The sequence below is a fragment of the Haemaphysalis longicornis genome, unplaced genomic scaffold (assembly GCF_048455015.1).
Source record: "Haemaphysalis longicornis isolate Haplotype H1 unplaced genomic scaffold, Haemaphysalis longicornis Haplotype H1 scaffold_8, whole genome shotgun sequence".
NCBI classification, from domain to species: Eukaryota; Metazoa; Arthropoda; class Arachnida; order Ixodida; family Ixodidae; genus Haemaphysalis; species Haemaphysalis longicornis.
Genome location: NW_027526445.1, coordinates 33,185,266 through 33,211,996, shown reverse-complemented (window position 1 = coordinate 33,211,996; position 26,731 = coordinate 33,185,266). Strand labels below are relative to the sequence as shown.

General features: G+C 48.4%; 2 protein-coding genes and 1 non-coding gene across 6 annotated transcripts; 1 reads left to right on the top strand and 2 right to left on the bottom strand.

The window, feature by feature from the left end:
* The first annotated feature begins 299 nt into the window (after nt 1-299).
* Nucleotides 300-380, top strand: Trnal-uag (transfer RNA leucine (anticodon UAG)). The gene has a single exon. It is a non-coding gene; the product is annotated as a tRNA-Leu (tRNA).
* Nucleotides 381-2,287: 1,907 nt separating this feature from the next.
* On the bottom strand, nt 2,288-7,423 carry LOC144148987 (uncharacterized). The gene is made up of 4 exons (XM_077680509.1): nt 7,152-7,423; nt 5,688-5,787; nt 5,467-5,585; nt 2,288-3,713 (listed from the first exon to the last, which is right to left on the bottom strand). The coding sequence occupies exons 1-4, from the start codon at nt 7,288-7,290 to the stop codon at nt 3,571-3,573; spliced, it is 501 nt and encodes a 166-aa protein (XP_077536635.1). The 5' UTR covers nt 7,291-7,423; the 3' UTR covers nt 2,288-3,570.
* A 3,095-nt stretch (nt 7,424-10,518) lies between these two features.
* Angel (protein angel) lies at nt 10,519-26,680 on the bottom strand. Of its 4 annotated transcripts, none has more exons than XM_077681759.1 (6): nt 26,539-26,680; nt 18,015-18,347; nt 15,894-16,217; nt 15,396-15,643; nt 13,025-13,094; nt 10,519-12,405 (listed from the first exon to the last, which is right to left on the bottom strand). In XM_077681759.1, exons 2-6 carry the CDS (start codon nt 18,181-18,183, stop codon nt 11,291-11,293), a joined length of 1,926 nt encoding a protein of 641 aa, XP_077537885.1. In that variant the 5' UTR covers nt 18,184-18,347; nt 26,539-26,680; the 3' UTR covers nt 10,519-11,290. The 4 variants fall into 4 exon arrangements, with proteins under 4 accessions (XP_077537885.1, XP_077537883.1, XP_077537886.1 ...); XM_077681757.1 differs by lacking the exon at nt 26,539-26,680 and adding an exon at nt 26,381-26,532; XM_077681760.1 differs by lacking the exon at nt 26,539-26,680 and adding an exon at nt 25,971-26,285.
* Between the last annotated feature and the right edge of the window lie 51 nt (nt 26,681-26,731).

Genomic DNA, 26,731 nt, shown 5'->3' with positions numbered 1-26,731 from the left:
CCCGGATTGCTGTATACATGCGTACTCACCCCACATGTTTTCGAGAGCATATGGAACAGCAGACGACACCGCGGCGGCTAGGTATATTTTGTTTCAAATTGCGCGCCGCTACGTAGCAGGCGACGTCTCGAGTTCCGTCGTTGGGCTGCGGTTTTTTAAGCACCTCTTATTGCCCCTCTTTGGTCGTTCAAGCAACAAAGTAGGGACAATACGAAGTTTAGATCACAATCTCGATAACCGCGCTAGGGAATTAATTCAGGGTCTGGATACCAGCCGTCTGAAACGCTCATGGCGCGTGCGGTAGCGTGGCCGAGCGGTCTAAGGCGCTGGTTTTAGGCACCAGTCTGATAAAGGCGTGGGTTCGAATCCCACCGCTGCCATATCTTTTTTTCTTTTCTTTCTAGTAGCATTACAATCAAGGTTTTATCCAGAATTTTGAGTTCGGAGAGGTGTCGAAATCCTCCTGCGGGGGTGTTGGGGGAGAGGTATAAGTGAAATCCCTCGTGGTTCTGGAATCTCTTTTTTTTGGGGGGGGGGAGGCATCCTAGAAGTGGTGTTGGGATTGTGTGTAAAAATAATAATGAAAATCAATGAAATCAATCAATAATAAAAATGTAAAAAAAAATCACCAGACGGTGTACGTATTTTCAAGAAAAGTATTTTCATATATGCGTCTATGCGTATTTTCGAGCTGCGTTAGTTCCGAATGCTGGTCGCGATTTTCTGCAGAGATGAAAATGTGATGAAATGTAAAGTAATATAATGAAAATGTAATGTAATTAAACTTCGCGTCCCCTAACCTCCGTAAACCATGTACACCACAACCGGATTTATAGATAGCATTACATTGGCCTTGATACCATATGGTCCCTTGGTGCTGTAATGTATGTTGCGCGCCCGCTGCATTACAGGTTTCAGAAAGGGATAAACTTTGATTATCATATATCTGACCAGAAAACCGGGAACTCGGGGTTATGTCAGTACACAGATAGTCTTTTTATTTAGAAAGCGTTGACCAGGGCAGCTTTAGCGCGACCCCATTAGGACGCGCCGTCCTCTTGCCTGTTTTGCCCTTCAGCCGCATATCACCGATGTCTTGCGGAAAAGCCTGTCGCGTCACCGCTAGTGGAGAGAGAAACTTTTTTTTTTTTCTATTATCGCGGTGGTGGGGGTGGCATCCGTCAGCCGCCTCCGTCCAGGCAGCTGCTGGTAGCACTTAGGATGAAGGCCACCAGGTCCCGTTGATCTTGGTGATTGGGATTAAGGTATGTTTGCGGCGGCCGAACGCAGGCGCTGAAAGTGCGCTGCATCCGGTGAACTAGTTGAGGCATGTTGCAAAGGTTATGTTTTTCGTGTGATTTTAGCGGGGATTCCTTCTTTTCCACGAGGAATGATTTGTGTATCCCAGCGCAGTGCATGGAAACAAGCTGGCGTTTCCGAATTTCAAAATAATTCTAAAATTCTATGCTATGCTACACAATTATGCAATTATGCTACACAAAGTAGGTGTGGTCAAGCTTCGGAATGGCCTTGACCATAACATATATGATTCAACTAGAAATACACTCTGGCACGAATTTTTTTTAAATTTGTTTTTGGATTTTCAAAATCGTTAGAGTTACTGGCGAATGCAAATTTATTCTGTGCCCTTTGTTTCCTATTTCCTTGCATAACTGGCAGGGTGAAAGTTGCACGGGTCGCAGCCACTAAATGAGTTATGTGCTCATCTAGTGCCTCTAAGATGCACTTTTTCCCGCGCCCCCCCCCCCCCTACGACAGGGGAAAGGACTCACCGCTGACACTCGAGCACCTCTTCTTTTTATTTTATTACAGGAACCTATGATGAGCAGTGGCAGACGATCAGACAGAGCAGACTATAGTGACACATCATATTGTTCCTCTTGAATGAGATAACATTTTCCCTCGCCATGCGAGCAGCGGTGTGCTGCCAAGCAGAACGCGTCTGTTGAATGTACCCATAAGTGAGAAATAAATTGAGGAATGTGTCTTTGTATGCGTATGCTGCCCTGGTACCGTCATCAATTCAAGTACGTAACAGCGGGAAAATCTAAGGGACAAAAAAAGGGTGTGGAGACGTTTTCAGCCAACACATTTCGACCTCATTGCACATGCGCATGCAACACTTGGCTCAAATGTGCGTGACTGTATATAATCTGAACACTGCTCAGTCCCGTGCTCATTTTCAGAACTTGTTTCAGGGCCCCTTTCTTGCAAGTGCTAGGATACGGGCCTTCCAAGGTCGTTTGTGCACACCAGACGACCTATGTGAGCAACAATTCAGCAAGTTTATTTTCTTTTCCTTTTTCCACGACTGGAAACAATTCACAGTTGGATGACTATAGTGGTTATGGAATGGTTAAGGAGATTACTGGCATGTGGATGTGGAGCCAAATAAGCGGTCATGGCTTTCTCTGCACGAAATTTTCGGACAGACAAATCTACCCACATGTCGCCGGGATGGCCACCCCAAAATAAAATAAATGGACGATAACAGAATGTGAACTCTCCACCCCTTCTCCACACACATTACACACACACAAAAAAAAAACAAAGAGGAGCTTGAGCACGTAGTAAAGTGGTATTAAAACTCTGCAGCTCAATGCGCTCAACTAACCTAATTTTCCCGCTACGAAAGATGTGCCGAGCTGATTACACACTCGTTTGCTTGCTTTTTGATGTTTTGTAAAATCCAAAATTTTTTTTGTGGATGAAAAACAAATGATGGGGAGCAAATGATAAAAAAGTACACTGTTAACCAGAGCCTGAAGACAAGGACGACGAAGAGGACATGTCTTCAAGCACTGCTTAACAATGCACAAAAAACAACTAGCCCAACTGTTGATGCTGCTGAGGAAAAGGGAAGGTACCCTAATGAACAAAATAAAGGTGCAACGAAAAGCTGACTAGAATTATAAGGTGACCTGGCTACAATCTCGTCCGAAAACAGCTCAACCCTTCGTCAGGCTGGCTGCAGCATAGAACGCGAGCACTGCAGGTTTACACTGTGGACTGCACAAGCCTTTTGTGAGCCTCGCGAACCCAAAGTTCCAATAAGACCTTACAATCTTCCCTGCCCATCTAGAAAATGCGCATTTCGTGAGAAACCAATGGCAAGCTGGTATGCATGCAACAAAGATGAGCTAGCTTTTCCCCCACATACAGCACACCACGACCGCACCATTTCATGGAGTGCAGACGATCAGCCAGGATCTCAAATGCCACCTGTCTTTTCATAGCGTGGAATTCCCGCATGAAGATGGGGCAAAGAACCAAGTTTCTGACTTATGTTCTTTTTCCTTTTTTTTTTTTAAAGTGGCCTTCCTTCAAATCCACTGCTAAGCCCACACGACCCTATCGGAAGCACAGCGCTATCCCAGCGTGGCCACCCTGTGCGCCCCGCTAAGCCTAACAGCCCAGAGCGTGCCTATAGCAACTAGCATGGCGAAGTAGCTGCTCTTTCGTGGCGTATGGCGATCAGGTGGGCGATGAGTTGTTGACCAGGCGTGGCCGTGGGTATGCGGGCTCTCGCACGAAAGCGTAGACGGTCAGTCAGGACTGCTTGGCCTTCCTGTGCCTGCGGACGTGCTGGAAGGACAGCCTTTCGGCCAGCTGCTCGTTCTCATCGTCGTCTTCATCTCGGCGGCAGGCCCAGATAAACTTGCAGGCCACCAGCAGCCAGACCATCGTTAGCGCTGGTGGACAGAGAGGGAGAGAGAAGAAAAAGAAGGAATGGAAGGAATAAGCACATAAGGCAGAAAGACGTCCTCAACTGTAACGTGATAGTGCTTTGACAAAAACAGATGTTTGAAGCTAATCATTGCTACACAAAGAGAGAGAAAAACGAGACAAAGTTAGAGTGAGTGAGTGAGTAAAATATTTAATGAAGCCGAGCAAAAATAAATGAAAATAACAAAAAGGTGAGTGGCCTTTTCTCATGTGCAGAGATTACGCCAAAATTTTTCTATCTGACTTTGTCTATGAATTGTTGGATAGAAAAAAAAAATGCTCATCATGAAAAAATGAAAGCAAAGCAAATGAGATTCCATTTTAATGCTGCTGAAGAATTGGCATTTGGGTGAGCTGGTACTGGCTGAACATCTTGATGCAGCACCGTCTTGACACTTCCTTGACCTTTGATGCTTCCTCGTAACGGGAACACTCAGTTTCCTCAGTGGTTATCATCGCCGTCATGCTTCTTTTTCACCCCCACATCATGTGTGTCCATCATTATCTTGGCTTTCTTCATCTCTTCTACGCACGAAAATCAAAATGAGCTTTTGAGGACGGTTTTATCCCTTTCGGTTGGCTCGGCGCTTGCGAATAAAGCAATGTCAGCGGCACAACTCCAGCAAATGGTGCGGGCAGCCTCTTTTCCTTCTGCTTTCGTGAACTAATTCTGCCCTTTCTCTGAGGCTTTCTGTTTCTTAAACTGGATGCAGTGATTCGGATTTATTCTGCAACAACCAATCCAATCCTTATTTTTGACTAAACAAACAGTGCTGGGCACTCCCAGTTATGGCCGTGTTTTGTCTCAAATTTTCCCAAGTTTTCCTCAATGTTAGATGTACAAATTACACGGCCAGTGCTAGTGCTTGGGAAAGTTATTGGTTTCACTATACTACGTACGTTGTTTTTGTAGACAGTGCTGTGATTAAGGTGTTTTCTGCGACAGTGTGGTCCCCGTGATCTCAAATGGTTTGCCTTCTGTGGTCAAGACACCACTTCTTCCAGTGGTCCTCTCTCTCTGTGAGCCACTTGAACACAACTATCTGGCACATTGGTTTTCTCATGAAAACATGCGTATAAGTGTATTTTGTGTTGAACATTTAAACAAGCTCCACCAATCTCCTTCAATGTTTTTAATTAGGAAAGTCATATTGCACGAGGCAGAAATAATTCCTCCATTGCATTTGGCCTGCTCTGCTCTGTGTTCCTCAATGACTGTTGCCTTCAAGAGTGGCATCATATGGCTGTATTCTCAGCACTGTCATGTATACATGCACACACACTGACATAATTTTGCACTCTGTGCTTCCAAAAGGTCTGTAAAGAAATGCTCCAGAGCAAAAGCAAATTTTACGAAGGACGGCATGATGGGACTGAATGTAAAGAAAAAAAAAAAACGAAAGTACTGCAATATTTGGTGCCTCACAATTAATGCTCTGGCATGATGGTGTGTGGCTGTGTATGTTGGAATGTGTCTACTAGGTAGTTTACAGGATACCTGCAGGATGTGGCACGATGTGAACTAGTCACGCATTGTTCAGTGGTGATCGCTTACTTAATACTGTTACCTCTAAAATCTTATCCACTTTTGGGTGGGAAGAAACAGCAACAGAAAGAAACAACAGAAAAAAAGGAGTGCTACGGGATAAAAAAGAAAGACAAAAAGATGGTGGCACATCTGGCACCAAGCACACAAGCTAACACGGATATAAGTCATACCACTTAGCAGAATGGGAAACAGTGCAGCTCCACCCTTGGATATAGACCGGTGGACGAATGCTTCGTTGCCAAAGTAGCCCAGGTAGATCGCCAACGAGCATACGGTCATCGAGAAAATGCTGTGGGGAGATAAGGACAGACAGCTGATCAGCTTCAAGGCACGACACACAACAAAGGCGGACTAATGTGCACACATATGGTACAAAGCGTGTAATACATACGGCGGCTCTTCGAGAAATATGCTGCAGTGAAGAAACAGGACAGCATTGAAGATGGACCAGAACCCGAATGTCCTCTCCATCTCGGGGCAGTTTGGAAGCCCTGGAAAGGACAACAGATTTTACCAGTGAATTAGATCTGCCGACTGAAAGCTGTAGGTTAACATCCATAGAGAAAAAATTTTGGACCAAAGCTCGAAATGTGGTCTGGAAGATTAATCACTTCTTCTAGTGTTAAAAGAAGATAAAGAAACTTAGAAGGTGAATACACTGCAATGACAAAGTATCTACACAGGGCACAAACAGCCCTGTGTATCTCCTGTAATGAAGACGAGTCTGTCGACCATTGACTTCCAAGATTCAGGTATAAGAGCTAGCCCTGAGCTGAGATTACGCTTCACAATGCTGGGATCACCATAACAGCGCTTTGGGTCTTCCAAAGCAGAGATGCATGCTTTGCCCTGGTGAGCTTGATTGAAAAATCTAATTGATTCCCACTGTAACTCGCTTTTCTTTTACTCTCGCCACTCACAAAATTATCTTTATAAATATTTTTTCCCCAATTATTAAATAAATTCCATTATTCTTTTATATTTGAATTGAATTGAAGTAGAGCTAGGTTAACGGCGCAGCAACCTTTCGGTTATAATGCGCCAAACACAAGTATTCTTTTATATTTAATATCTTGGCTATGTTTCCAGATCGCCTCAATTAGTCCCTTCCTTCAACCGCTGTTGTTTGGCCGACCCCCACCCTCCTTTTTTCACCATTCTTCTGCCGCCAGCTCGTTTCCCTTAGCGCGCAAATCTCCAAGACGTCTTCCTGTCCTTACAACCCGTAGTTTTGCATCTCATCTTCCTTTCCTTATTTCCGAATATTCTCACCTTGTCTTAATATTTCCTACGTTACTTTTTTATATGCCCCACGACAAAATCGCGGTAGTAAAAAGAGAGGTCGATCGGCTCGTCGACATCAGTTGTGAGTCAGCGCTCGTCTTGTCTTATTTCTTCTTTGTCTTCCGTCTGTGCGCGCTGTTGCTTCAAGTCATGAACCAGTACCAACTCGCCCAGCTGTCCATTCTGTTGAAAAAGAATTAAGTACATGGTGACGGAATATCAGGCGATAATTCCAAATTAGGCGGAATACTCTGTGCTCGCACTATAGCGTCACGTGTTGTCCACAATTGAAAGAAAAAGAGTTCATCGTCACACGCGTGCTGCAAAAGGGAACAAATTTTTAATTATACGGACACTTGCATGCTTCAAGTTTCGGTTCACTGACCCCAACCGAATGCTCACCACTGTAAAACGTACTTCACTGCTGTACCCTAAAGCGCCGCGAGGAAGCCGACTTGAGCACCCAATATCAACACGTTCCTTTTCGCCCGCAACAACTCATTTCAAGTGAGAAAACAAGAATAGTCGCCGATAAGAAAATGGGTGCAAGAAGAGACAAAACGGACTTTACCATCGATTGATTTGAGCTCCGTGAATATCCTGTGTTGTAAGAAGTTCTCCTCCCACAAGCACCGAAGGCCGGTGCCCAAGTTTGTGAGCGACAAAAATGCAAGCCACCCTCGCAGAGGGTGCACAACCCAATGCGTCATATCATGGGCAAGAAACAAACTTCAAGAGCCGAACTTGGGCAGCGAATGAACAACGAATAACCTTAGGCCCCTTAGGTAAACCGAAGGTAACGTGCGCTTTGCAATGTGCTCGCTTGTTGTCGTTTTAGCTCGTGGACGGATGATACAAGTTATCAGCGCTGCAGAGGCACCTATGTTTGAGGTAAATTAACACAAGCGCCCCTTCACTTATTCCCTTTAAAATCGGGTGAAGTTTGAAAAAAAAAAAAAGTGTATTGCTAGATGTTTTAAATGGTGTCATGCGCCAGTACTTCGCGCTTTGTCGGCTAGCTCACCACGTAAATCAGCGGGAAAATAAAATTTAAAATCGTTCCTCACGTTTGTTCAAACTTTGGCGCCAAATAATAGTTAGTGATGTCCTCAAGCAAATAAAGTGCCGTCAACCGACGTGCGTCAAATTATTTTGACATTTGCAAGTAAAAAAACTGACGATTACTCAAAATTTAAGCGGAGCGGCGAACTTAGTTGCCGTGCCTCAGGAAGTGATCGCGTCACCAGCGAACGCACGACGGCGCACGCTACTCTGGCGTTATCTTGCAGAGCGTCGCCGCCGCCGAGCATGTCTCGGGCGGCCTCGGCAATCCGCCCTCCTACTCACTTTCCCCCTTTCCTGCTCACTCTATATCGCCTATTTTCAGTGTCCTCATCGTTTGCGCAGAAACAACAAGGCCGACGGCGACGCGAAACCACGGGAGCGGGTGCTTAACAGCTGCGCTGTAAAAAAAAATCTGTGGTTGATTCTTCTGCATAGGAATTGGTAAAACACTAAAGTGAAATGTGCAGCGAAATCTGCAGCGAGCGTGATTTGCGGGCCGGTGGCTATTTTGTGGGTGTGCTTGGCGAGCCACGTCCTGCTGGCGGGTCACTTCGGCAAAGGTGTACTGGCGTCATTTCCGTGACGGATATGACGTCAGTGAAATCTTGGTGTATCCCGGCATAAAACAGTGTGATGTTAAAATATAAAACCCGAAAATGAGCAACCCTAAGCATAACATCCTCTTTAGTACTAAAGGTCGCTTCCCTGCAAGAAGACCCTGTGTGCAGGGGTGCACCCTTTACAGGCAATTGCTTTGTTGTAGTGGAGTCATTTCCATGACGAATATGACGTGAGTGAAATCTTCGTGAATCCTGGAATAAAACACTTTCATGTTAAAAAAAATCGAAGTTGCTGATCATTTGTGGTCAGTAAATCTGGGGTCTGGGGTGAATGCTACGCAATACACTACTGTTGTAGCAGCTGCACTACTCTTGCATCCCTCAAGTTTCTTCGAGCCTAGGTACGCAATCCCTACGACCCCCATGACTGTTCTTCCAACTTTGTGCTCGCCACCTGGCGGCTAGCGCAAGCAACTGAACTTTCAGGTCTGGTCGCTTTCCTTTCCATGATCCGCCGCTAACACAGTGCTTCCCGCACTATAGTTTCTGACCATAACCACCACAACCTTTCAACTACAAAGTTGTGATGCCACCACATAAGGGCTCGGGGACGAAGCAATGGACGTCTACAAAGATTTATTGCGGTCTTTGCGTGTGGTTGTTCAGGTGAAATGTTATCATCAGCACCCACAAGTAGCGGACGATGGGTCTCAAAAAGGGTTACAGATGAAGAACTTTGGATTGGAAAAGAAGTGGGAGTGAGCATGGTGGTTTGCTGGGAACATTTTGCAAAAAATGGGTACCACCTAGCTTCACATTAGCAGCAATTTGCATTGCAACGAATAATCGAAGAAAGTTTTATTTTGCAACCATGCATATGCAGCACACATTTGTTCAGCATTAGCATTATTACTTTGCCCAAATTGTCCTTTTCTTTTCGCATAAACGATGTTCCTCAGGTACCGATTGCTGCGAGATGTTTGTTACGAATTGATGCATTAGCTTTTCTGCCAGCACAACAATGTTAGTTCAGGAACAGCTAGTTGATGAAAAAAATAACATGTATGTTTATTCCAAACACACTATTATCCAGGGGGCTGAAGTGGGCTCAAAAGCAATGCAAGCACTCCATTACGAAGAAATCGAAACAAGCGCACAGGTGCAGGTGAAAAAAGTAACAAAAAAAAATAATGAAAGAATGACCTCCTCTTTTTCTCTTCTGCACAAACTTCCATTTCATGCAGCATGTATTCTGACTGAGTAATTAGTAATTTTTCCATCTTTGCACCCTGCTTTTATCCATACCAGGCTGCCAGAACAGCACGAACTCACCCAAAGCAGTGTACGAGTGCTGCACAGATACGACTGCCCCTCTGGAGCAGCAGTCTTGCACGAGTGCGGACTCTCGCACAACCTCAGGCCCTTCACCTTGAACAAAATATGATCCCCCAGCTGCTCAGACGTTGTCTGCTCCCACCAAACCACACTTCTGGCCCATTGTTAGCGCAGTACTAGGAGCCACTCCAGATCATTCGGTGTTCCATCCAGGCATCACTGGGCAGAGCACATCGTGCCTTGCTGGAACACCACAGTTGGATGCGCCAACGAAAAAAATGGCCGCGCATCTGCTCCTTCCGTTGCAAATGTTGACAAAAGATAATAGTCGATTGGCGCCCCTGCCAAGTAAATAAATGCCTCCCGTTGCTTTCCACTCACCTCTCATGCTGTTCCTCTCCCGTCTTGTTCCTCCCAAGATAACACGCTAGAGGTTTGCTCAAGTCAATTTAAATTTACCGCGTTCCACTGCTCCAAGTCAGGTGCCTCGATGCTAGCGCTGCCATACAGCGGAGACTCGCATGAATTGAGGCACCCTACTGCAACGTTTATAGAACCACGTTGCCCTACTCTATGAGCGTTTCATGCGGAACGTGGAACCTATCTAGCGAAACCTTTCGGTTCTGTTGCCGCTTGATTTCTTAAATGCCGCCAGAAGCTACTGTAGCACGGGCAACAGCAGGCAACGGTTTTCTGCAATTGATGTAGTATTTAATTTGATATCACAAAAACCAAGCATTCATGAATTTTTCAATAAAGAAACACTGCAAATATTGCTTATGTATTGATTTTCTGTCTTATGTTTGCGTAATATCTTGTTCTTGTTCAGCAATGTTGACATGTACGAACACCGATACCAGATTCCGATGTTTAGATTTGGCTGAGGGTATATAAGACTTGCGCAGCTTCCGTTTCACTTTGGCCGGCTGGCTGAATCGAGTCACAGACAGGGCAACGAAGTTAACGAATACACACACCTTAAGGCTTAAACACACGCACGTCTAACATTTATTTAAGGAAAAATAATTTGCTCCATGTTTCAGCATGTGAATTATATCAGAAAGGCGTGGTACACTCGATCATAATGACATCACTAATCTGCTCAAACACACACTCACCACAATGATCACAACTTGTATTCTGCTTGTTTTTCCACAAGCATATAAACAACTAGCCGAAATCTCTTCACAACAGAAGTGACTATTTGACAACCGGCCAATTAACCATAGACCTATGGTTGAGGTTCGGCACAAACAAGTATAGACTGTGTTTTCCTCCTGAATAGAAGTAAGACTGTGTTTTCATCTGCCTGAAAAAAAAAAAAAATTATAATAATCAAAAGCTGACAATTTAAGCCATATGCAAAGAGGTGCAAAATCCACGATTGCACTTTTATTTCTGCGCCATTCTAAAAAACCACGAATGCCATATTTAAATATAAGCCCCGTGCACACGATGGTTTAACGACAAGTGCTCAATAAAAACCGTGATAAAATTCGGGGTGGTGCGTCTGACAAACGACGATGATGAAAACTGCAAAATGAACGAGTAATGCCTCTTGGTTGGAGGACCAACACATCTTGAACCCCAACCCCGCAGCACCGTCTTTTGTCCACACAGTTTCTCCGATGACTTCCACACAGTTCAGATTCCGGGGGGGAGGACTAACATGTATGTACAGAGCTCGTACGCACAGATGATGGCCGAGAGGAGTTGAGCGTTGGAGGAGGGGGATGGTTCGCGGCACTCACTAGCTTGGCTGCCGGAGGAGGTACTTGGCCATAAGGGGGAGGTGATCCGAAGACTGCACCTCGTTTGGAAGACCGCCGACGGCCATCAGCTGCTTCTGGGACATCAGGCGGTAGGTCGCCAGCAGCCTGAGCGGGCCCTCGACGACGCGGTTGTGGACGACGCGGCCGTTCTTGACCGCCGTCTCTTTCCGCTTGACCGAGTAGAAGATGTAGTCGACGGTGCAGCTGGCGCGCTGGTGGTGCGTGGTCACCTCCGCGTGGACGCCTGTCACGTCGTGCCTGTAGGCCGACACCAGGTTCAGGTTGTGGGTCACAACGCCGTGTTGGGCTTCCTCTGCAGCCGGTTTCCTCGCCGGCGATGCCTCGCTGGGAGCTCGCGCCGGCGAGCTTGTCCTTGATTCTTTTTCCCGAGTGTTCTCCGCTGAGGAAGTGTCGGTTGCGGGGCTTTCCTTTGGGGGTTTCTTGCTGGGAGAGCCGGCTGGGACGGCATCTTCGTTCGAGGAATTCACCTTGGAGACGTCTGGCGCTGCTCCGTCCTCCTCAACCGGTGTCTTCTTGTCCTCCTCGGGCGGGAGGTAGCGGGAGGAGCCGGAGATGTGCAGTTGGTGCAGGCAGTCGTCGAGCGGGATGGCCCGCCCGCGGTTGGCTCCGTCGCTCTGTCCCGACACGTCGCCGGAGAGCAGGCCCTCGTAGCAGAGGGTGCCGCGAGTGAGAAAGGCGTAGAGCGGGGAGTGGGGCTCGCTGTTCATGTCGCCGCACAGCACGATGGGGCAGTAGAGGGGCGAGCCGTCGGCCGCCTCCCCCCGCGAGGCCAGCCGGTCGATCTCGGCCAGCAAGAGGCAGAGCTGGGCCAGCTTGATGTCCCCGCGCCGGGGGTTGAACAGCAGGTGCGTGGTCGACACGCACAGCCGGAAGTCGCTGCCAAAGTTGCCCTTGCCCGCGACAGGCTTGAGCATGGCGATGAGCGCCACGTTGTCGCGGTCCAGGACGGTCACGTCGGAGCGCGAGTACTCGACGGCCTGGAAGCGGTCCAGCTCAAAGACGGACTTGCGGTAGAAGATGCCGCAGCCGTCGTGCTTGTTGCCCGTGCGCCGCTTGTACAGGCAGCCATAACCTGGGGGAGGAGAAAAGCACGACACTTCAGTGGAGATTGCAGCTTACTGGACTAATTATTGCAAAGGGGAAAAACTCGTAATGCTCCAATGTGCATGTGTGCCAGTTGATGCTCAAATTGCAAGCAACTTCCTCGAGTGTTGCAAGATGAATCTCTTGTGGGTGCAGCCAGAAACTTACACTGATCACCACCAAAAGAGACTTTTTGACATTTGAATGTCATTGCTAACAAAAAATACCCACTAAATATGTGTTAACAATGGCCGAAAATCCTTCACATTGTAACTGCTGTACCTTAACACTTCTGCATGCGCAAGAACTGTGATTGAAGGTATCAGCATGCCACAGGCTACTTTCACCAGTGACATTAGTGTGGAGATTTTGCACTTTCCCCTATTTGAGAAGAGCAGCTATCAGGACTCCATACATCAGTGTAAAGCATTTTGGCCCCCACAAGGTATTCACACAGGGATGGGTGCTGAGTGAGCATGCAAGCTCATTAAGAGTCCCACCAGCAGCACCTGACCCAGGCCTCTCAAGTGCACACAATCCTCAAGTGCCCCCTTTCTCTGCATTAGAGCACATGGACAGCGCTGCACGTAACAGAGATGCGCACTGACCCATTTTCTCCAGCTCTGGCTTGAAGTCCGTCTCGTAGTGGTCTTCCTGGAGCTCTTGCAGACACAGGACCTGGGTGAAAAAAGTACCAAAGCCACGTCTTCAAACCACTCAAGCTAGGTCACACAGTGCCTTGTCCATCCAAAGGCCGAGGAAATTACGGCTTACAACAAAGCCAAGCACAGTGCCTGCTATAGAGCCCTTTCTGTGCACTGCCTGCAACTGTGTTCTTTTAAGGCGCTGGCAACCTGTGATGCTGCTTTGTGGACAAAGGAGGGTCGTCTCAGTTAGCTGCAGCACTTTTCATCTTATGACTGCTTTGCATGATAGTAGGGCTCTTCTAGATAATATACCTAGTCAAACCTCAATGTAATTAAGTCGGTAAAATTCATAATTTACTTCGTAACATTGAAATTTCGCTACATTGAAATTCGTGGCTAAAATGAAGTGCTAACCGCATGGAACGGTTCCTGCAAAAGAAAGCGTGGTGCGCATACACGGCTGGCACACTGCTTCTGCTTCTGTCGGAGCTTAATCTTCTATGTGAGGATCAGCGTGAACCGCATGGAGCGTTGTCAGCACGCAACAGTTCGCCGCACAAGCCACAGGCGCACTGACGCGGCCACGCAGACTACCTGTGCATTGCAGGTAGCTCCAGCGAACGCTTTTAACTGCTCGTAGAAACACAACACGAGAGGTAAACAAAGTTGTTCACGCGGGAAAAAAATACTGACACTGTGGGCAAAATGTACAGTTAATTTGTAAGGTTTGGCTGAGCAAGTCGCTATACTGCTTGCATGCCCCATGATGCAAACGTGGAGACGTTATTGACCGCTGAAAGGGCTGCTGACAATTCTGTTGTCCACATGCGTGCTGGCGCCGAAACGAACAAGGAGCAAGGCCGCATCCTGCCTGGGACAAAAAAATGTGTTTTTTTTTCCCTTTGTTAGATGGTGACCATCAGGTGCATTCTCCGGTCGCCTCTTGCTTGGTTGATGTGTAATGTACCCTGCCTTGCTTTTTCTTGTTTATCTTTAACATTTCCCTTCCCTCAGTGAGAGTAATTATGTTAGGCCGAAAGAGAGGAAAGGGGTCTTTTGCTGTACATCTTGCGGCAGGTTTTGGGAAGAGTCCCATGATGCCGGTTGCACCCTAGCACGCATTTTCTAAGCCCAACAGTGGGTGGTTCCAGTTGCCCTGTACATATTTTGTACATTTTTGTATATAAAGTGTACATATGTTGGACTCGAAGTTTGCCTCGTCCCTCATGGCGACACAAGACACGGCGACATGTTCCCGATGGAGAAGAACTGAAATCTGGTGAGGTGAAAAGTGTAAACACCCATGTGTTGATATTTCGCTGCACATCAAAGATCCCCAGGTGGTCTAGACTACCGTATAATGCGGAATATAGGTCGAGATTTTTTACAGAAAAATTTGCCGAAAAGTCACCCCTCGACCTATATTGCAGTCACTGGCAGTTGTCATCTGGCGACCGGGCAGCCCATCGAGCCCGTCCAAACCCCAAAGGCACTATCGCCACCACCATCAATCGGACGCGACGCCATCTTTGTTTTGTTGCTTCTCTCGCTGAAGGCGAATGTGTGCGTGCAATTTTCTTCTTGCTCAAAATGAGTTTAGGCCCTTGGTGCCAGTTCACAGCAGCATTTAAAAGAACAGTTGGGGGTTTTCCAAGGCCAATGATGTGTCCGCCTTGCGCCAGTTCGGTATCGCCAAAAGAAGTGTTGCTAGTGGCGTTAGCTGAAGGGGCAGCTCTCGGTATGCAAAGCTCGGAAGGCCTCGTTTCATGGGCGCTGCTCTGTGCACCTGTGCTGCTGTACAAAGGGGCAAATTTTGCCCGCTAGTGTCGTGGGATGTCTCTACGAATGGATACCCCAAGATGTTTGCTTACCGCCTGCACAGACTGGCTGTCGCTTTGGTCTGCACACGAGTGTCCCATGCTTTGCGCTCGCTTCACGGTGACATGGCCTTGCAAGTGTTTAAGAAGTGCTGCATAAGCAATTCCCTGGACTGCAGCGAGGACGACCTGCTGTGTGGGCGACAGCGAGCCAGAAGCAGTCGTCCGACGATACTTCAGACAGTTTTAAATGAGTAATCTGAGACGAAACAAGTTATAGTCTCAATAAAACATTGGTTGGTACCTAATTATTTTTTTTTTTTTTTCGGCTACAGGGTAAGGGGGTCGACCTATATTCCGCATTATACGGTAATCCGGAACCCTCCACTACGGCGTGCCTCCAAGCCCAAGTGAAGCTTTGGGGCGTTAAACACCTGGCACGTTGAACACCGCAATCGACCATTGACCAATCTGCCGTCCTGGCTGGCCCCGCCCCAAAGTGAGAGCGCACTCACGTCGGCGTCGGCCTCCCGGAGCTCGGCAAGTAGGTTGTGCCTGCGCAGGGGCCAGCTGAGCACCTCCTGGCGGCAGTGCTGGTACAGGTAGGGGTTGTCCTCCAGCAGGCCCTGGGCCAGCACGTTGTACGACAGCACCGTGAACACCAGGTCGCCCGCACGGCCACCGCCGCCGCCGCCGTTGTGCAGCTGGCCGAGCTCCGTGTTCGCCCAGAAGCGGCTCTTGCGCACCTGCTGCCGCACGTTCACTGCGATGGGGTGGAGGAGACGGGGCCAATTATTATCTGGGCCTGACAGTGACGGCGGTCCTCTTTCAGGCGCAGGAGCTATTGGCAAGAAGGACGTCAGCTCTGTTCGCAAGATTGGAAGCACAGACAGAAATAGAAGACATTCCTGCGGTGGTGACAGATTTAAGTGCACCCCCAAGAGGTAGAGGTTGGAGAACGAGAGGAAGGAGACGAGAGAGAGAGAGAGAGAGAGAGAGTGAACGGAACGCACCGGCCGCCAGGGCGGGGTCGTATTGCTCAGCAACAACCCCTGGGGTCTCAGCGGGCCCACAGTTGGTGCTGTCCCCTGGGCCGTGGCTGGTGTCCATGTGGTCCTCCGCCACCCCAGCAGTGCCCCCAAAGGGGTGCATCGTGTCGGCCTGGTCGGGGGGGAAGCGCCTCTTCAGCTTGGCCTCACACCGCTCCCCCGGAGACGCTGGGCCACGCTTGTTGTTGCAGGGCACCCCCAGGTGGCTGGGGTCGGGGGGGCACAGGCCGGGCTCTGCAGAGGACATGGCGGCCTGCTGGCCACTTGCAGCGTGCAGCGGGGCCCTGCCTGCACGAGGGGAAGGGGGGGACATGTCAGTGTGATGAGCCGCTCCCTGCCATCCTCATCTGAGGTGAGAAAATGTTTGAAGACAACACCGTGTTTATTTTACTTTCATTGCATCACCCGATGGCAAGATTTCAAGATGAAGCTCTGCGAGTCAGTTTAAAAATAGCGCCTTTGATAACTTTGGCTGTGCAGCTGAACTCAGGGTGGTACGACGGTAGTTGGAACACTTCAAACTTTTTTCCTGAGCGAACCAACACTCTGTTTGCTGTCAAACTTCACACGAAGGTCGCATTTTGTGGTCTATTTTGTTTGACACCGGGAGCAAAAACAGTACGTACTTACCTGTTTATTCTGAAAATAAATAAAAATGATTTTCGCCTATGGGAAAACGGCGGCCAATTTGGACGTGCGAGCCAGTGCAAGCTGATCTTGCAATCACGGCGCCACCTGGGGTATGAAGAGCGAAACACACATTTGGGATTCCCGCTACTTCCACGGTAGGCCAGAGCCAAAAGCGGGAGCAGACGATCAGAAAATCAGAGTTACTTCGAAGAGCTCTGCAGAAAATGTGAAAGCAGGTAAGGAAACAAATTAATGGCGATGCTGAGCCATGGAAATACTTTATTGTGATTGGTATCGGCTGTTATGTAACTATTTATGATATCGTAAACTAGGGACGAGAGTTTCTGATCGTCTGCTACCTTAACTGGCTCCTTCCTATCGTAAATCCCCATCATCCGTTTCGCTCTACATTCCTCAGGTGGCGCCGCAATTCCAAGATCAGCTTGCACTGGCTTGCATGTTCAAATCGGCCGCCATTTTCCCACAGACAGAAACCGTTCTTATTTGTTTTCAAAATAAACAGGTACGCACCGTCGTTGTTCCCGGTGTCAAACAAAATATACCACAAAATGCGACCTTCGTGTGAAGTTTGACAGCAAACAGAGTGTTGGTTCGCTCAGGAAAAATTTTTTTAAAGTGTTCCAATTATCACTGCACCACCCTCTATGAGTGTTGGTAAGCATTTTGAAACTCGTAACCCTGGAGAGCAGAAAAGAGCTTTCTTCACTATTCTACCTGATATCCCTCAGATGCTGTGGAATTTCTTCTGCTTTTGTAATGTCCTTCCCCACGCTCCTACCATGGTGCAACAGGTGGTTTGCACCCCGCAAGACAAAATCCTGCCAACGCATATGAGCAGAAGCAAAAGAATTTTTCTTTCCGCTTACTTCAGCACCTAATGTGCCTTTAAATTGGAATGAGAATGCAGTAGGACAATACTACTACACATTTGATGCCTTTTTTTTTTGTTTTGCCCAAAAGTGCCTGCAGTTCAGGGGTTCAACCTATAATCACTGTTGACTTACACCACTGTCAAGTGAGCAAGTGCACCTCTGGGAAGCATCGCTCCAAATGCAGTTTTTGCCGAGTCACACGGGCGGCAGAGCAGAGTGCACTTAGTGATGAGGGCAATCGAGGCAGTGTGTGTTTGGGGAAGAAACTTTCAAATGTGAACGCTCTTTCAGCACGAAAGGGCTTCCAAATGCGAACTGAACAGTAACCTGAAAGATAATGCCCTCATCTTCCTTTTTGCATCAAGCAGCACACGTTTTACGTGCCCTCAGCCAATGCGCTTGCCCTGTTTTCTCAACCGAAACGTCTGCCGAAATGAAAAGCTTTGCTGACTGCAGAGCACCGTCTCCCCTGGAAACTGCAATGCTTCTGTCGACGACCTAGGAAGCTTTTGTGGAAGGCCCCGCAGACCTCACGATAAAACGCCCCCAGCGAGTCTCCCACCTTGGAAGCTCCAGTGCGGCGCCGGGGCGGCCGCCGTGCCAGTGCCGAGGTTGAAGGGCCACAGGTGGGTCCAGTGCAGGAGCGCGCTGCACTGCGCCGCCGCTGCGGCGGCCGGCGGGAAGACGAAGACGGGTGGCCGGATCAGGCGGCATGCAGCGCCGGGCCACATGGCTGCTGCCGGCTGCGGCTGTGGCTCTGTCCCTGGAGGCGGCGGATGCACTCGCGGCAGCGGACCGTGTTGTGCGGCTGGCAAGGGGCGAGGTCGCGCACGACCCCGACCGAGCCGAGGCACTCCGTCAGCTGCGGCGTCTCCGAGCCCCCGGCCATCGGCGCCTGCGAAGGCGCAACAGGGGGGGAAAGGGGAGCACGCTTCAGTGACACGGTCTAAAGACTTATCATTCCTTCATTCGCTGTGCGTTGCTCTGTTGGTGACTCCTTTTCTGCTCACTACCCCAAAAAAGGGATTTCAGGGTGCACTGGTGCCAAGAGCAGGCACATCTGCCGGGGTGGTGTTGCCAAACCAAGAGCTCATGCCAACTGTGCGCTCCTTACAGTAAACAGGCTCTCGCCCACAGGCAGCCTGTGTGGCAGAACGGAAAGGGTAAAAGAAAGGTTGGACAAGCGCACTGAATCATGCAAGCCCCAAAATTGAGCATCCCAAAGCGCTGCGTAGAAAGATAAAAAAAGTACTAAATGCACTGGTAGAAAAAAGGTGAAGCCACCACTTTAAAAAAAAAAAAAGAAAATGTTGGCAGAAGTTCAAATAGTTATGAAGGAGGAGTAAAAAATATCTTAAGAATATTGTCACACGGCATCTGGACACTGCCCCATGTTCAGATGCCCTTAGCCAGGCGTCGAATACGACGAGGAAAAGGTGGGTGTGCAGACTGGGCGGACTCTGCCATCACGGCTTGTAAATAATGTAAATCGATCGCTTCACCCCATCCCATCGTTCGCCTCATCCTTGTCCTACCGCCATGTAACAACATGATACCAATCCTGGCAAGAGGAAGATGCTAAGCATGCATAAATAGCACACAAAGTAGACAGCTGAAATTTACCCAGGCTAAAACTTGACGAAAGTAGTAGCACACCAACAAAAAAAAAAAGGGGGGGGGACCATGTCTACCGCAAGAACACAGAACTGTATGTTACTTCAAACTGCAAATTCACTCAAACACACCGCATTCCAAGGGCTTACTTTTCACAGGAACTCTGCGAACGCTGTTGAGGAATAGATGCATCAGGGCACATCCAAATTCTCTAACAGCTACAAGAATAAAGAAGTGGTGCTGAAATCACGACGATCAAGCCTATCGCGGACTGCTACGAAGCTTTTGCTCACCGAAAGGGTGAATACGGCAGTTCACACCAACAGAGCCTTGGAACGGGTGTCCTGCCGGATATGCTGTTCAAGTTTACGGCTCAATAAATCTGCTCTGCTCCCCTTTCTTACAAGAGAGTATTAACGCCTTTTTGTAACCGTCCAGGTGGGTTAGCACTGGTGAGATCGGCTGCAGCTGTTTCGCAAGACCAATAAAAGTTCAAGCTCTGTGTGGTGACTTGTACAGCCCCCTACCGTTTTCAATTTCTTTGCGCTAGTTGATGAAACTTTTGTAACAAGGCGAACAGTGACAGACCGAGCTAGTTAAGTGGCACTGTTCCAGCATGCTTGGTGGATGTTGCTGCTCTCACTCACTCTCTCCCAATGGACACAATGGGCCAAAATACATTATCGGCTGTTGCTCATTTGCACTACCAGTAAGTGGTATGTCACCGGCAGCTCTTGCAGTTTTTTTGGCCCCATATACCCGGCAAAGAACAGCTGTGCCGTCCACTGCAATGATCGTGGCCACTCAAACACGCAGAGTAGCTTTTAAGCAAGGTAGCGGCCTCTGTCTGGTGCCAACAGTTCTACAAGAAAAATAACTCAGTAGAGTGGATGCTTGGGCGTGTTGGTAATTCATACTGGAAATAGGGGTTCACAGCGCGGGAGACAAGGACGACGAAAAACACAAGACGAGCGCTCGTCTTGTGTTTTTCGTCGTCCTTGTCTCCCGCGCTGTGAACCCCTATTTCTACAAGAAAACCTGCCTCTGGAAAACCTTGCCAATCTGGTTCTCGGTGCAACAGAAGGGGAGTACAGTTAAAAACCTGGATATAAGGAAGTTGACAAACATTTGCAATTTTTCGCTACACGCAGGTTTTCGTTGCATGCAGGTTTTGAGTTGAGGCTCACGTGAATGAAGCTGACGAAACCAAAACGCTAGACGTCAGTGACGGTGAATTCACCCTTGAAGGATTTATTTCGCAGCCAAAAACTGCGCTACTATTTGTGTATGCTGCGGTCCTACGAGCTTAGTCACTACAGAGCATTTCAAAGAAACAAGGTCACGTATCTCCACATTCACAAACGGAACTTAAGTATCACTTTTCCCTCTTTGACACTTTTTGGTGCCTTAACGCGTTTCAAGGGCCAAACCTATGCTGAAAGGCCACTTTTTCGCGAACTTGGTGCTCTCAAAATTGTTGAGGGGGCGCTAGCTGGTGTTGTGTACCGGGCAAAGACGGCATTTAAAATTGCGAGCTTATCTTGAAACTACACAACTTTTCGTTATCAGGCAGCAGCACTTCATCACCGATGAACCGAAATCACAGATTATAGCAGTGGAGTCGTGCAACTACACGCCAACAAACAGGCCTAGCACCTAACCAGCACCGCACTCACGCGTGAAAACACATGGTAGTTTGAGGTGCGAGCGGAATTCACTAATTAGTACATCTCTCCAGCCAATTTTTCAGAAAAAGTGCACAGAACAATGACTCATCAGCGAGCGAATTCGTTGCATCAAGGTTAACCGTCGCAACGCATTCATTACATCGATGTCGCAACCACATGGGCTTCCTTTCAATGGGGCTGGCAATGGGGAATATAAAAAAATTACACAATCTTCCCACATGGGAACCCTGAGGGGATGCAAGGTCATGGAGTAGTGGCGTGTTAATTGGTTGTTAGAGTAAAGACACGTGTAGTAGCGTATTAAATGTCTTCTTTATTTATCGAGTAGTGGGGAACGTTTTCCGGCTTCTCGTTCTCGAAGCGAGGAATCTGCTGTTCGACGCCGGCGTTTCGAAGCGTTGTCACGTTGCCGAACGCCATCTGGATCAGCTACTTGCCGCTGGCGTTTCAAAGCGGCTTCTCGTTCTCGAAGCGAGGAATTTGCTGCTCCACGCTGCCGTTTACGTTCGGTGTCGCGAGCTCTCCTCTGTGCAGCCTTGTCTTCGGAGGCACGAGACGAGCCAAGTGGTGCGGAGGAGCAGCGTTATCACAGCTGGTTAGGGCTTCCGGAGCGACAGTGTTGCCGGTGTCTTCCTGAGCCGGCACGAGACGAGTTAAGCAGCGAGGAGGAGAGCGGCATTATCACAGCTGGCGTGGAGAGGGGGACGAGAAGGAGAGGTGCGGATGCCGGACGACGGATGGTCGACTAAGAGATGCTTTGCATCTAAAACTTCGTTAAATCCAGGAATTTGTTACATAGAGGTTCTTTACATCCAGAGTTAACTGTAATTTAAAAAGCCCAGCTGGCTTTCTGTGAACCACAAAAGAGGCCTGCTCAAAAAAGCACAGGCAGACTGCGAGGAACAATTAAGACTACCGCCGGATTAATGATGGCTGAATGAGGGAGCAAAACAAAGAGAGCTACAAAACGAGGCCTTATCATGCTTTTCTTCTTGCTTCTTAGTGATGCCAAAATGAAAAGAATCGCACAATGATCCATTCTCTTTTGAACAATCTCTTTCCACGCCCACGCAGGCCTCCAGAGGTGGCCTTGCCAGGGCATCACTGTACCGTCAGTGTGTTTCCCGGACATGTCCTCGCACCTCAAGCCTTCAGTTTCGCTCCAGCGATACTGTCAGATGCACCTAAGAGACACAGTGTATCGTTCTGCCAGTTGCCTGGTTCAGGGTTGCCCACTTGGTGCTTATGCAGCAAAGGTGTGGACATGACGCTTAAGGGCCAGTTTGGTGCGGCTCACTATTCCCAGAAACAGCGACCAGTGCACTCACTTCTTGAGAAATGTTATTCAAATGTGAAGTGCTTCCCTTCCCGCACTTTTCCTTTTAACGGCATTAAGGAGACCTTAAAGGCAACATATGGCCTTGTCTTATTCTATAAATTGCCCATAACGACTCACTCAATGCCACCCTGGCCCCCCAAAAACGCTGTTTTGATAAACACGCGAAAAGAATTCATCTGCACTTCCACTCCGTGAAGAAGGATGACCAGCAAAGCTGTTATGTGTAGTTCTAAGATGATGAGATTATATATATGTATGATTATTTAGTGAGAGTGGACACCCCTGCAGCAGGATGCCACTAGGGCTGCTTGTGTGTCTATCAATGAGCCTGGCATCAATGCTGCTCGGCACCACTGCCGCCGCGAAAGCACAGTGAACACACAGAGTGAAGCCAAAGTCTGTCAAGCAATAGCATGTACCCTCACTCTCTCCTGTTTCCTGTACACGCCCCCCACCCCCCGCAGCAAATGAGCAATTAGACTCGCTCACTTCTTCTTAGTCGACAGGGCAATGTAGACGCACAGAAGCAGAAATGTTAAAATGCCTGCTCCAAAATGCCAGCAGCAGCGTCACCGGGGAAGCATGAAGAAGTGTCATCAGTGTGTTGACTCCATTCTAGTGTTCAAGCAGTGCAATGGAATGCTACCAGAGGCGTAATTGATTAACGTGACAGTTTGGGTGAATTGGAAACTCCGCTGAATTGTTGCTCACAGCGTGAACGAGACGACGGACACAGAGAGTGCCCACACAAACAAGCGCTTGTCTGTGTGGGCACACTCTTCGTCTTTCGTCTCGTTGTTCACGCTGTAAGCAACAGTTCTACCAGAGGTAGCAGTACAATGATGATGATGATGATTGCTATTGGTTTCCCCTTTGTAGCAGGGTGATGACATGTCATCTTACCAAAAAGGACTAATATACCTATGTTTTACACTCTTGGTTTAATACTAGCGCTGCTTAGGGCAGGCACAAAATACTTTTTTTTTTTCTGTTACAGGTGGTAACTGTCCTAGGCAATATCCCCTTCTCCACTTTTCGTCCACCAGCATTCTAATCTTCTTTTCGTCCCCTCGACAGCCTTAAAGTTAACTTCCTCTGTGCTACCCTTAAATCCTAGGGCTTCTGGAAGCCGAATATTTCCCTCATGTAAATTTTGATGGATATCCTCGCATTCTAACACTATGTGCCGCATAGTTTCTGTTTCTTTTCGGCAGACCACGCATACCACGTCATTTTGAGAATAATTCCCCACAAAACTCTTAGTTCGCAGGCAACCTGCTCTAGCCTCAAAAAGCAAAGCACTGCCCTGGGAATTATCGTAGAAATTTTCCTTTCTGATGTTGAATTTCTCCGCCCTGTGCATCTCTAACGACGGTTTAGCTTCCATTTTTTTCCCTCCATTTATTCGTTTCAATCTACCTTGCCTCTTTTTTGGTTACCTTGGCTGTTTTGGATTCTCCACTGTTCTTTCCGTATTTCATCGTTAGCCTTCTAGTCTTTCTTAACCACTGCGTGTCCACGCTTTTCAAGTATAGGTACCTAAAAACCTTAGCTGCCCACCTTTGTTGATCCATTGCCCTCAACCTCATCTCAAAGCATATTTTACTCTGAGCTTCTCTAACTTCAAACGACGCCCAGCCCGTATCTCCCTGAACTGCTTCGTTGGTTGTTTTTTCATGCGTGCCTAAGGCCAAACGTCCTATTGTTCTCTGGTTTACTTCAAGGCCTGATAGAACGTCTGATTCACAGAATAGCATTAGCTTTTTTTTGTGTGTGGCTGCGAACCATACACAACATTGAGAGAGTGTGAGAAAGCGGTTGGCGAGTCGTCACTCTCATTTTCCATATTAAGTAGCTTAATTCCTTGCGCTAAAGTTGCCGTGATCGTTACTGTGACCTGGCAATCTTTAGAATGAACCAGACGTCCCTTTTGCCTTCATGGTCCCTTTGACCATCACCCTTCCCTTTGCTACTAAATCCATAAATAGGCGCTTAAATCCCAAACAGGGCATGTTGACGGTTCAAACTGCCTTTACGAATCTACACGTACAGTCCAACAAGTGTGTGTGTTGCAGACAAGAGTCTCCACCCTGTGTGTCACTCTACCCCTGCTAGCGCCCTGTCCGACTCGCCATCTACCTTGCCAAGTGTTCCACATAAATTTGTGCACACTAAGCAGACGTCTTTCCGGTAGTTGTGGTCCTGGTTCGCGGGTGGCGTTTCTCAGCTGGGTTTCCTTAATTCGCGCCACTGTCACGCAGGCCTTGTCCTTGAGCCGGCATATGGTCTTCCCTTCTCTAACGAGCACATTGGCCTTCCTGCATGTTTGAAAATAGAACCACCTGCTTGTACCTTTCTTTGTGGGGGTGGTGCGTCTCCTGCAAGAATTGCACACTTGTTCCTTTGCTGACAGGCACCACTAAGCAAGTGTTCCCTGGTTACACGTTGCCCGTCTGCCACCGTGCTCATCTGGCTCTCATCTCTTTGGTCCCTCTTGCGGTGGCAATCCCAGCAGTGGTAATGACAGCCCAGGGTCCTCCAAGAACAGGAGTGCTTGTTCAGGGTCCACCACAATCTCATTTGCTACTTGGGTCCCAGGCCCCTCGAAGTTTAGCTGGGCTTCCTTCCCGTCCCATTCGCAGGATGCCGAAACCAACACTGCCTCCAAGCCCAAACACACTCACCCTAGTTTCGCCTGTGGCCCACAGAATCCGTCTTGCCCCTGTACCACTAATACTGCTGCGCAATTTTTTTGCCTTCTGGCTCGTCACCATGTCACCAGGCTTAAGCTCATTTGCGTGTCTTATGTAGTGGTTTGCACACTTCCTGCTCTCTTCAGTATTCCTCCCGCAAGTCACTGCTTTGCACAGGAGTCCATGTTGCATTTAGACAGCTTTTGACATATGAAGTCTGCAGTTCCCACTCCTCGGCCTTTTGTTCGCAGGGCCATGGGAGTAAGAAAAACGTTTCGCGTCACGCCGATCGACGCTGGGTGCAGGCAGGTGCAGCATTCTCTTCCCGCACTCTATCAAACGGTGCTTCCAGCAGCAGCAACCACAAATGGCACCTTTCGCACGAATCACCAAATCACTGGTCAGCACCATATTCATTGGTCAATGGCCACCGGTTGCCTTTGCAGTGGTTTGGCAATCGCATGGGGGCCCCAACGAAAGGAATAACCGTAAGAAAGGTATTACCCTCAAATCTTACACACAGTGAACACCTGCGATACGCATCTCTACTTACATTTACGGATGCACAGTGTCGCTTCCGGCTTTGCAATAACATGTGACACTACAAACCGCAAAAACCCATCAAAGACGGGAAGAGAATGCAATGAAATATGCAGTGTTTAATCTGCGATAGCTGTGTTAATACTGTTCGCATCAACAAAATTGTTGCAAATGGGGAATAGTCGAGTATGTGTTCTATAGTCCTATAGTCCTATGTGTTCCACAGCTTCGGTGGAGGGTTTTCCAGCAGTTAGTGAACACTGGCGCCCAAAAAATAATAATGTGAGGGGTGCATTAAGGCTTTGCATGAAAGAAAGTAAACGACGGTGAAGCCATCGTCAGAGCACCCGTTCCGTAAGAGTGTCCCGTGAAAGGCTCCTCACGAATGACCTTCAAATTTGAACAGGTAGAAATTGAAGTTTGCTCTCTTGAATGACGCTATAATACCTTCTATACAGCAGCAAGCAATAAAAAAGAAAGGAAACAGTGCGTTTGCAGCCGGAATAGGTAGGTACACGACAGCGTGTGGGGCTCTGGCGAACACCAAAGATAAACAAATCGTGCTCCTCATTCATACGAGCGCGCGTGTGCACGATATGCGGCGGATCTTAATGCCGCGCTTAATTTTAACCAGCTTTACGTACGGTGCTCGTGGATTCATCGTCGAGGGTCTTCCTTCCTTGCGCGCAGGTTCGTTAATGCTCGGGATTCACAACGAAAACAGCCGCAGATGTGAGAGGCGGCCGTTCCGATGGGCAACACCACGTGCGGGAAAGTTGCGCAATCGCCCTCGGTCCCGCGTCGACCGCTTAGCAACAGCCACACGCTGAGAAGCGAATAACGAAAATAACGTTGAGAAGGATTCATGCGTTAATACCTTCAGCTCCTGCTAGCAATTTTTACGCGCCACGAGTCATTCGGAAACGCTGCCGCGCTCCGAGCATACAACTCGGATATAAAAGCTGCCACCAACGCATTCAAACCGCCAGGCGGGGACTGACAGAAGCGCACGAACATAAAAAAAACTAAGAGTTTTGCAAAACGGTGAACTGACCCTCTGTCTGGGACTCATTCGATCCATCGTTCATATTTTTTTTCCGGTCCTCGCGACCAGAAAGCAGTGCAGCTGTTCGCGCTGCCCAGATAGCCGGCTGCGGTGTCAACAAAACAGCGTCTACCCTTTGATGACAATCACGTGGTGCAGGAACTTACGTCACAGGGGTCCACCGGGCAGCGATAACATCCGAGATTTCTGGGGAAACCGCGAAAAACGGGCTTTCTTGGTCGGGTCGCAAAGGGCACCGCAATCTATCGCTTGGCGGCCATCTTGTGATGCCGCGACACGAGCGCCGCCCTCGTTTGTCGCTATTTTGTCGTCTGCTAGCTCGGTTGGCTAGCCGCGTAT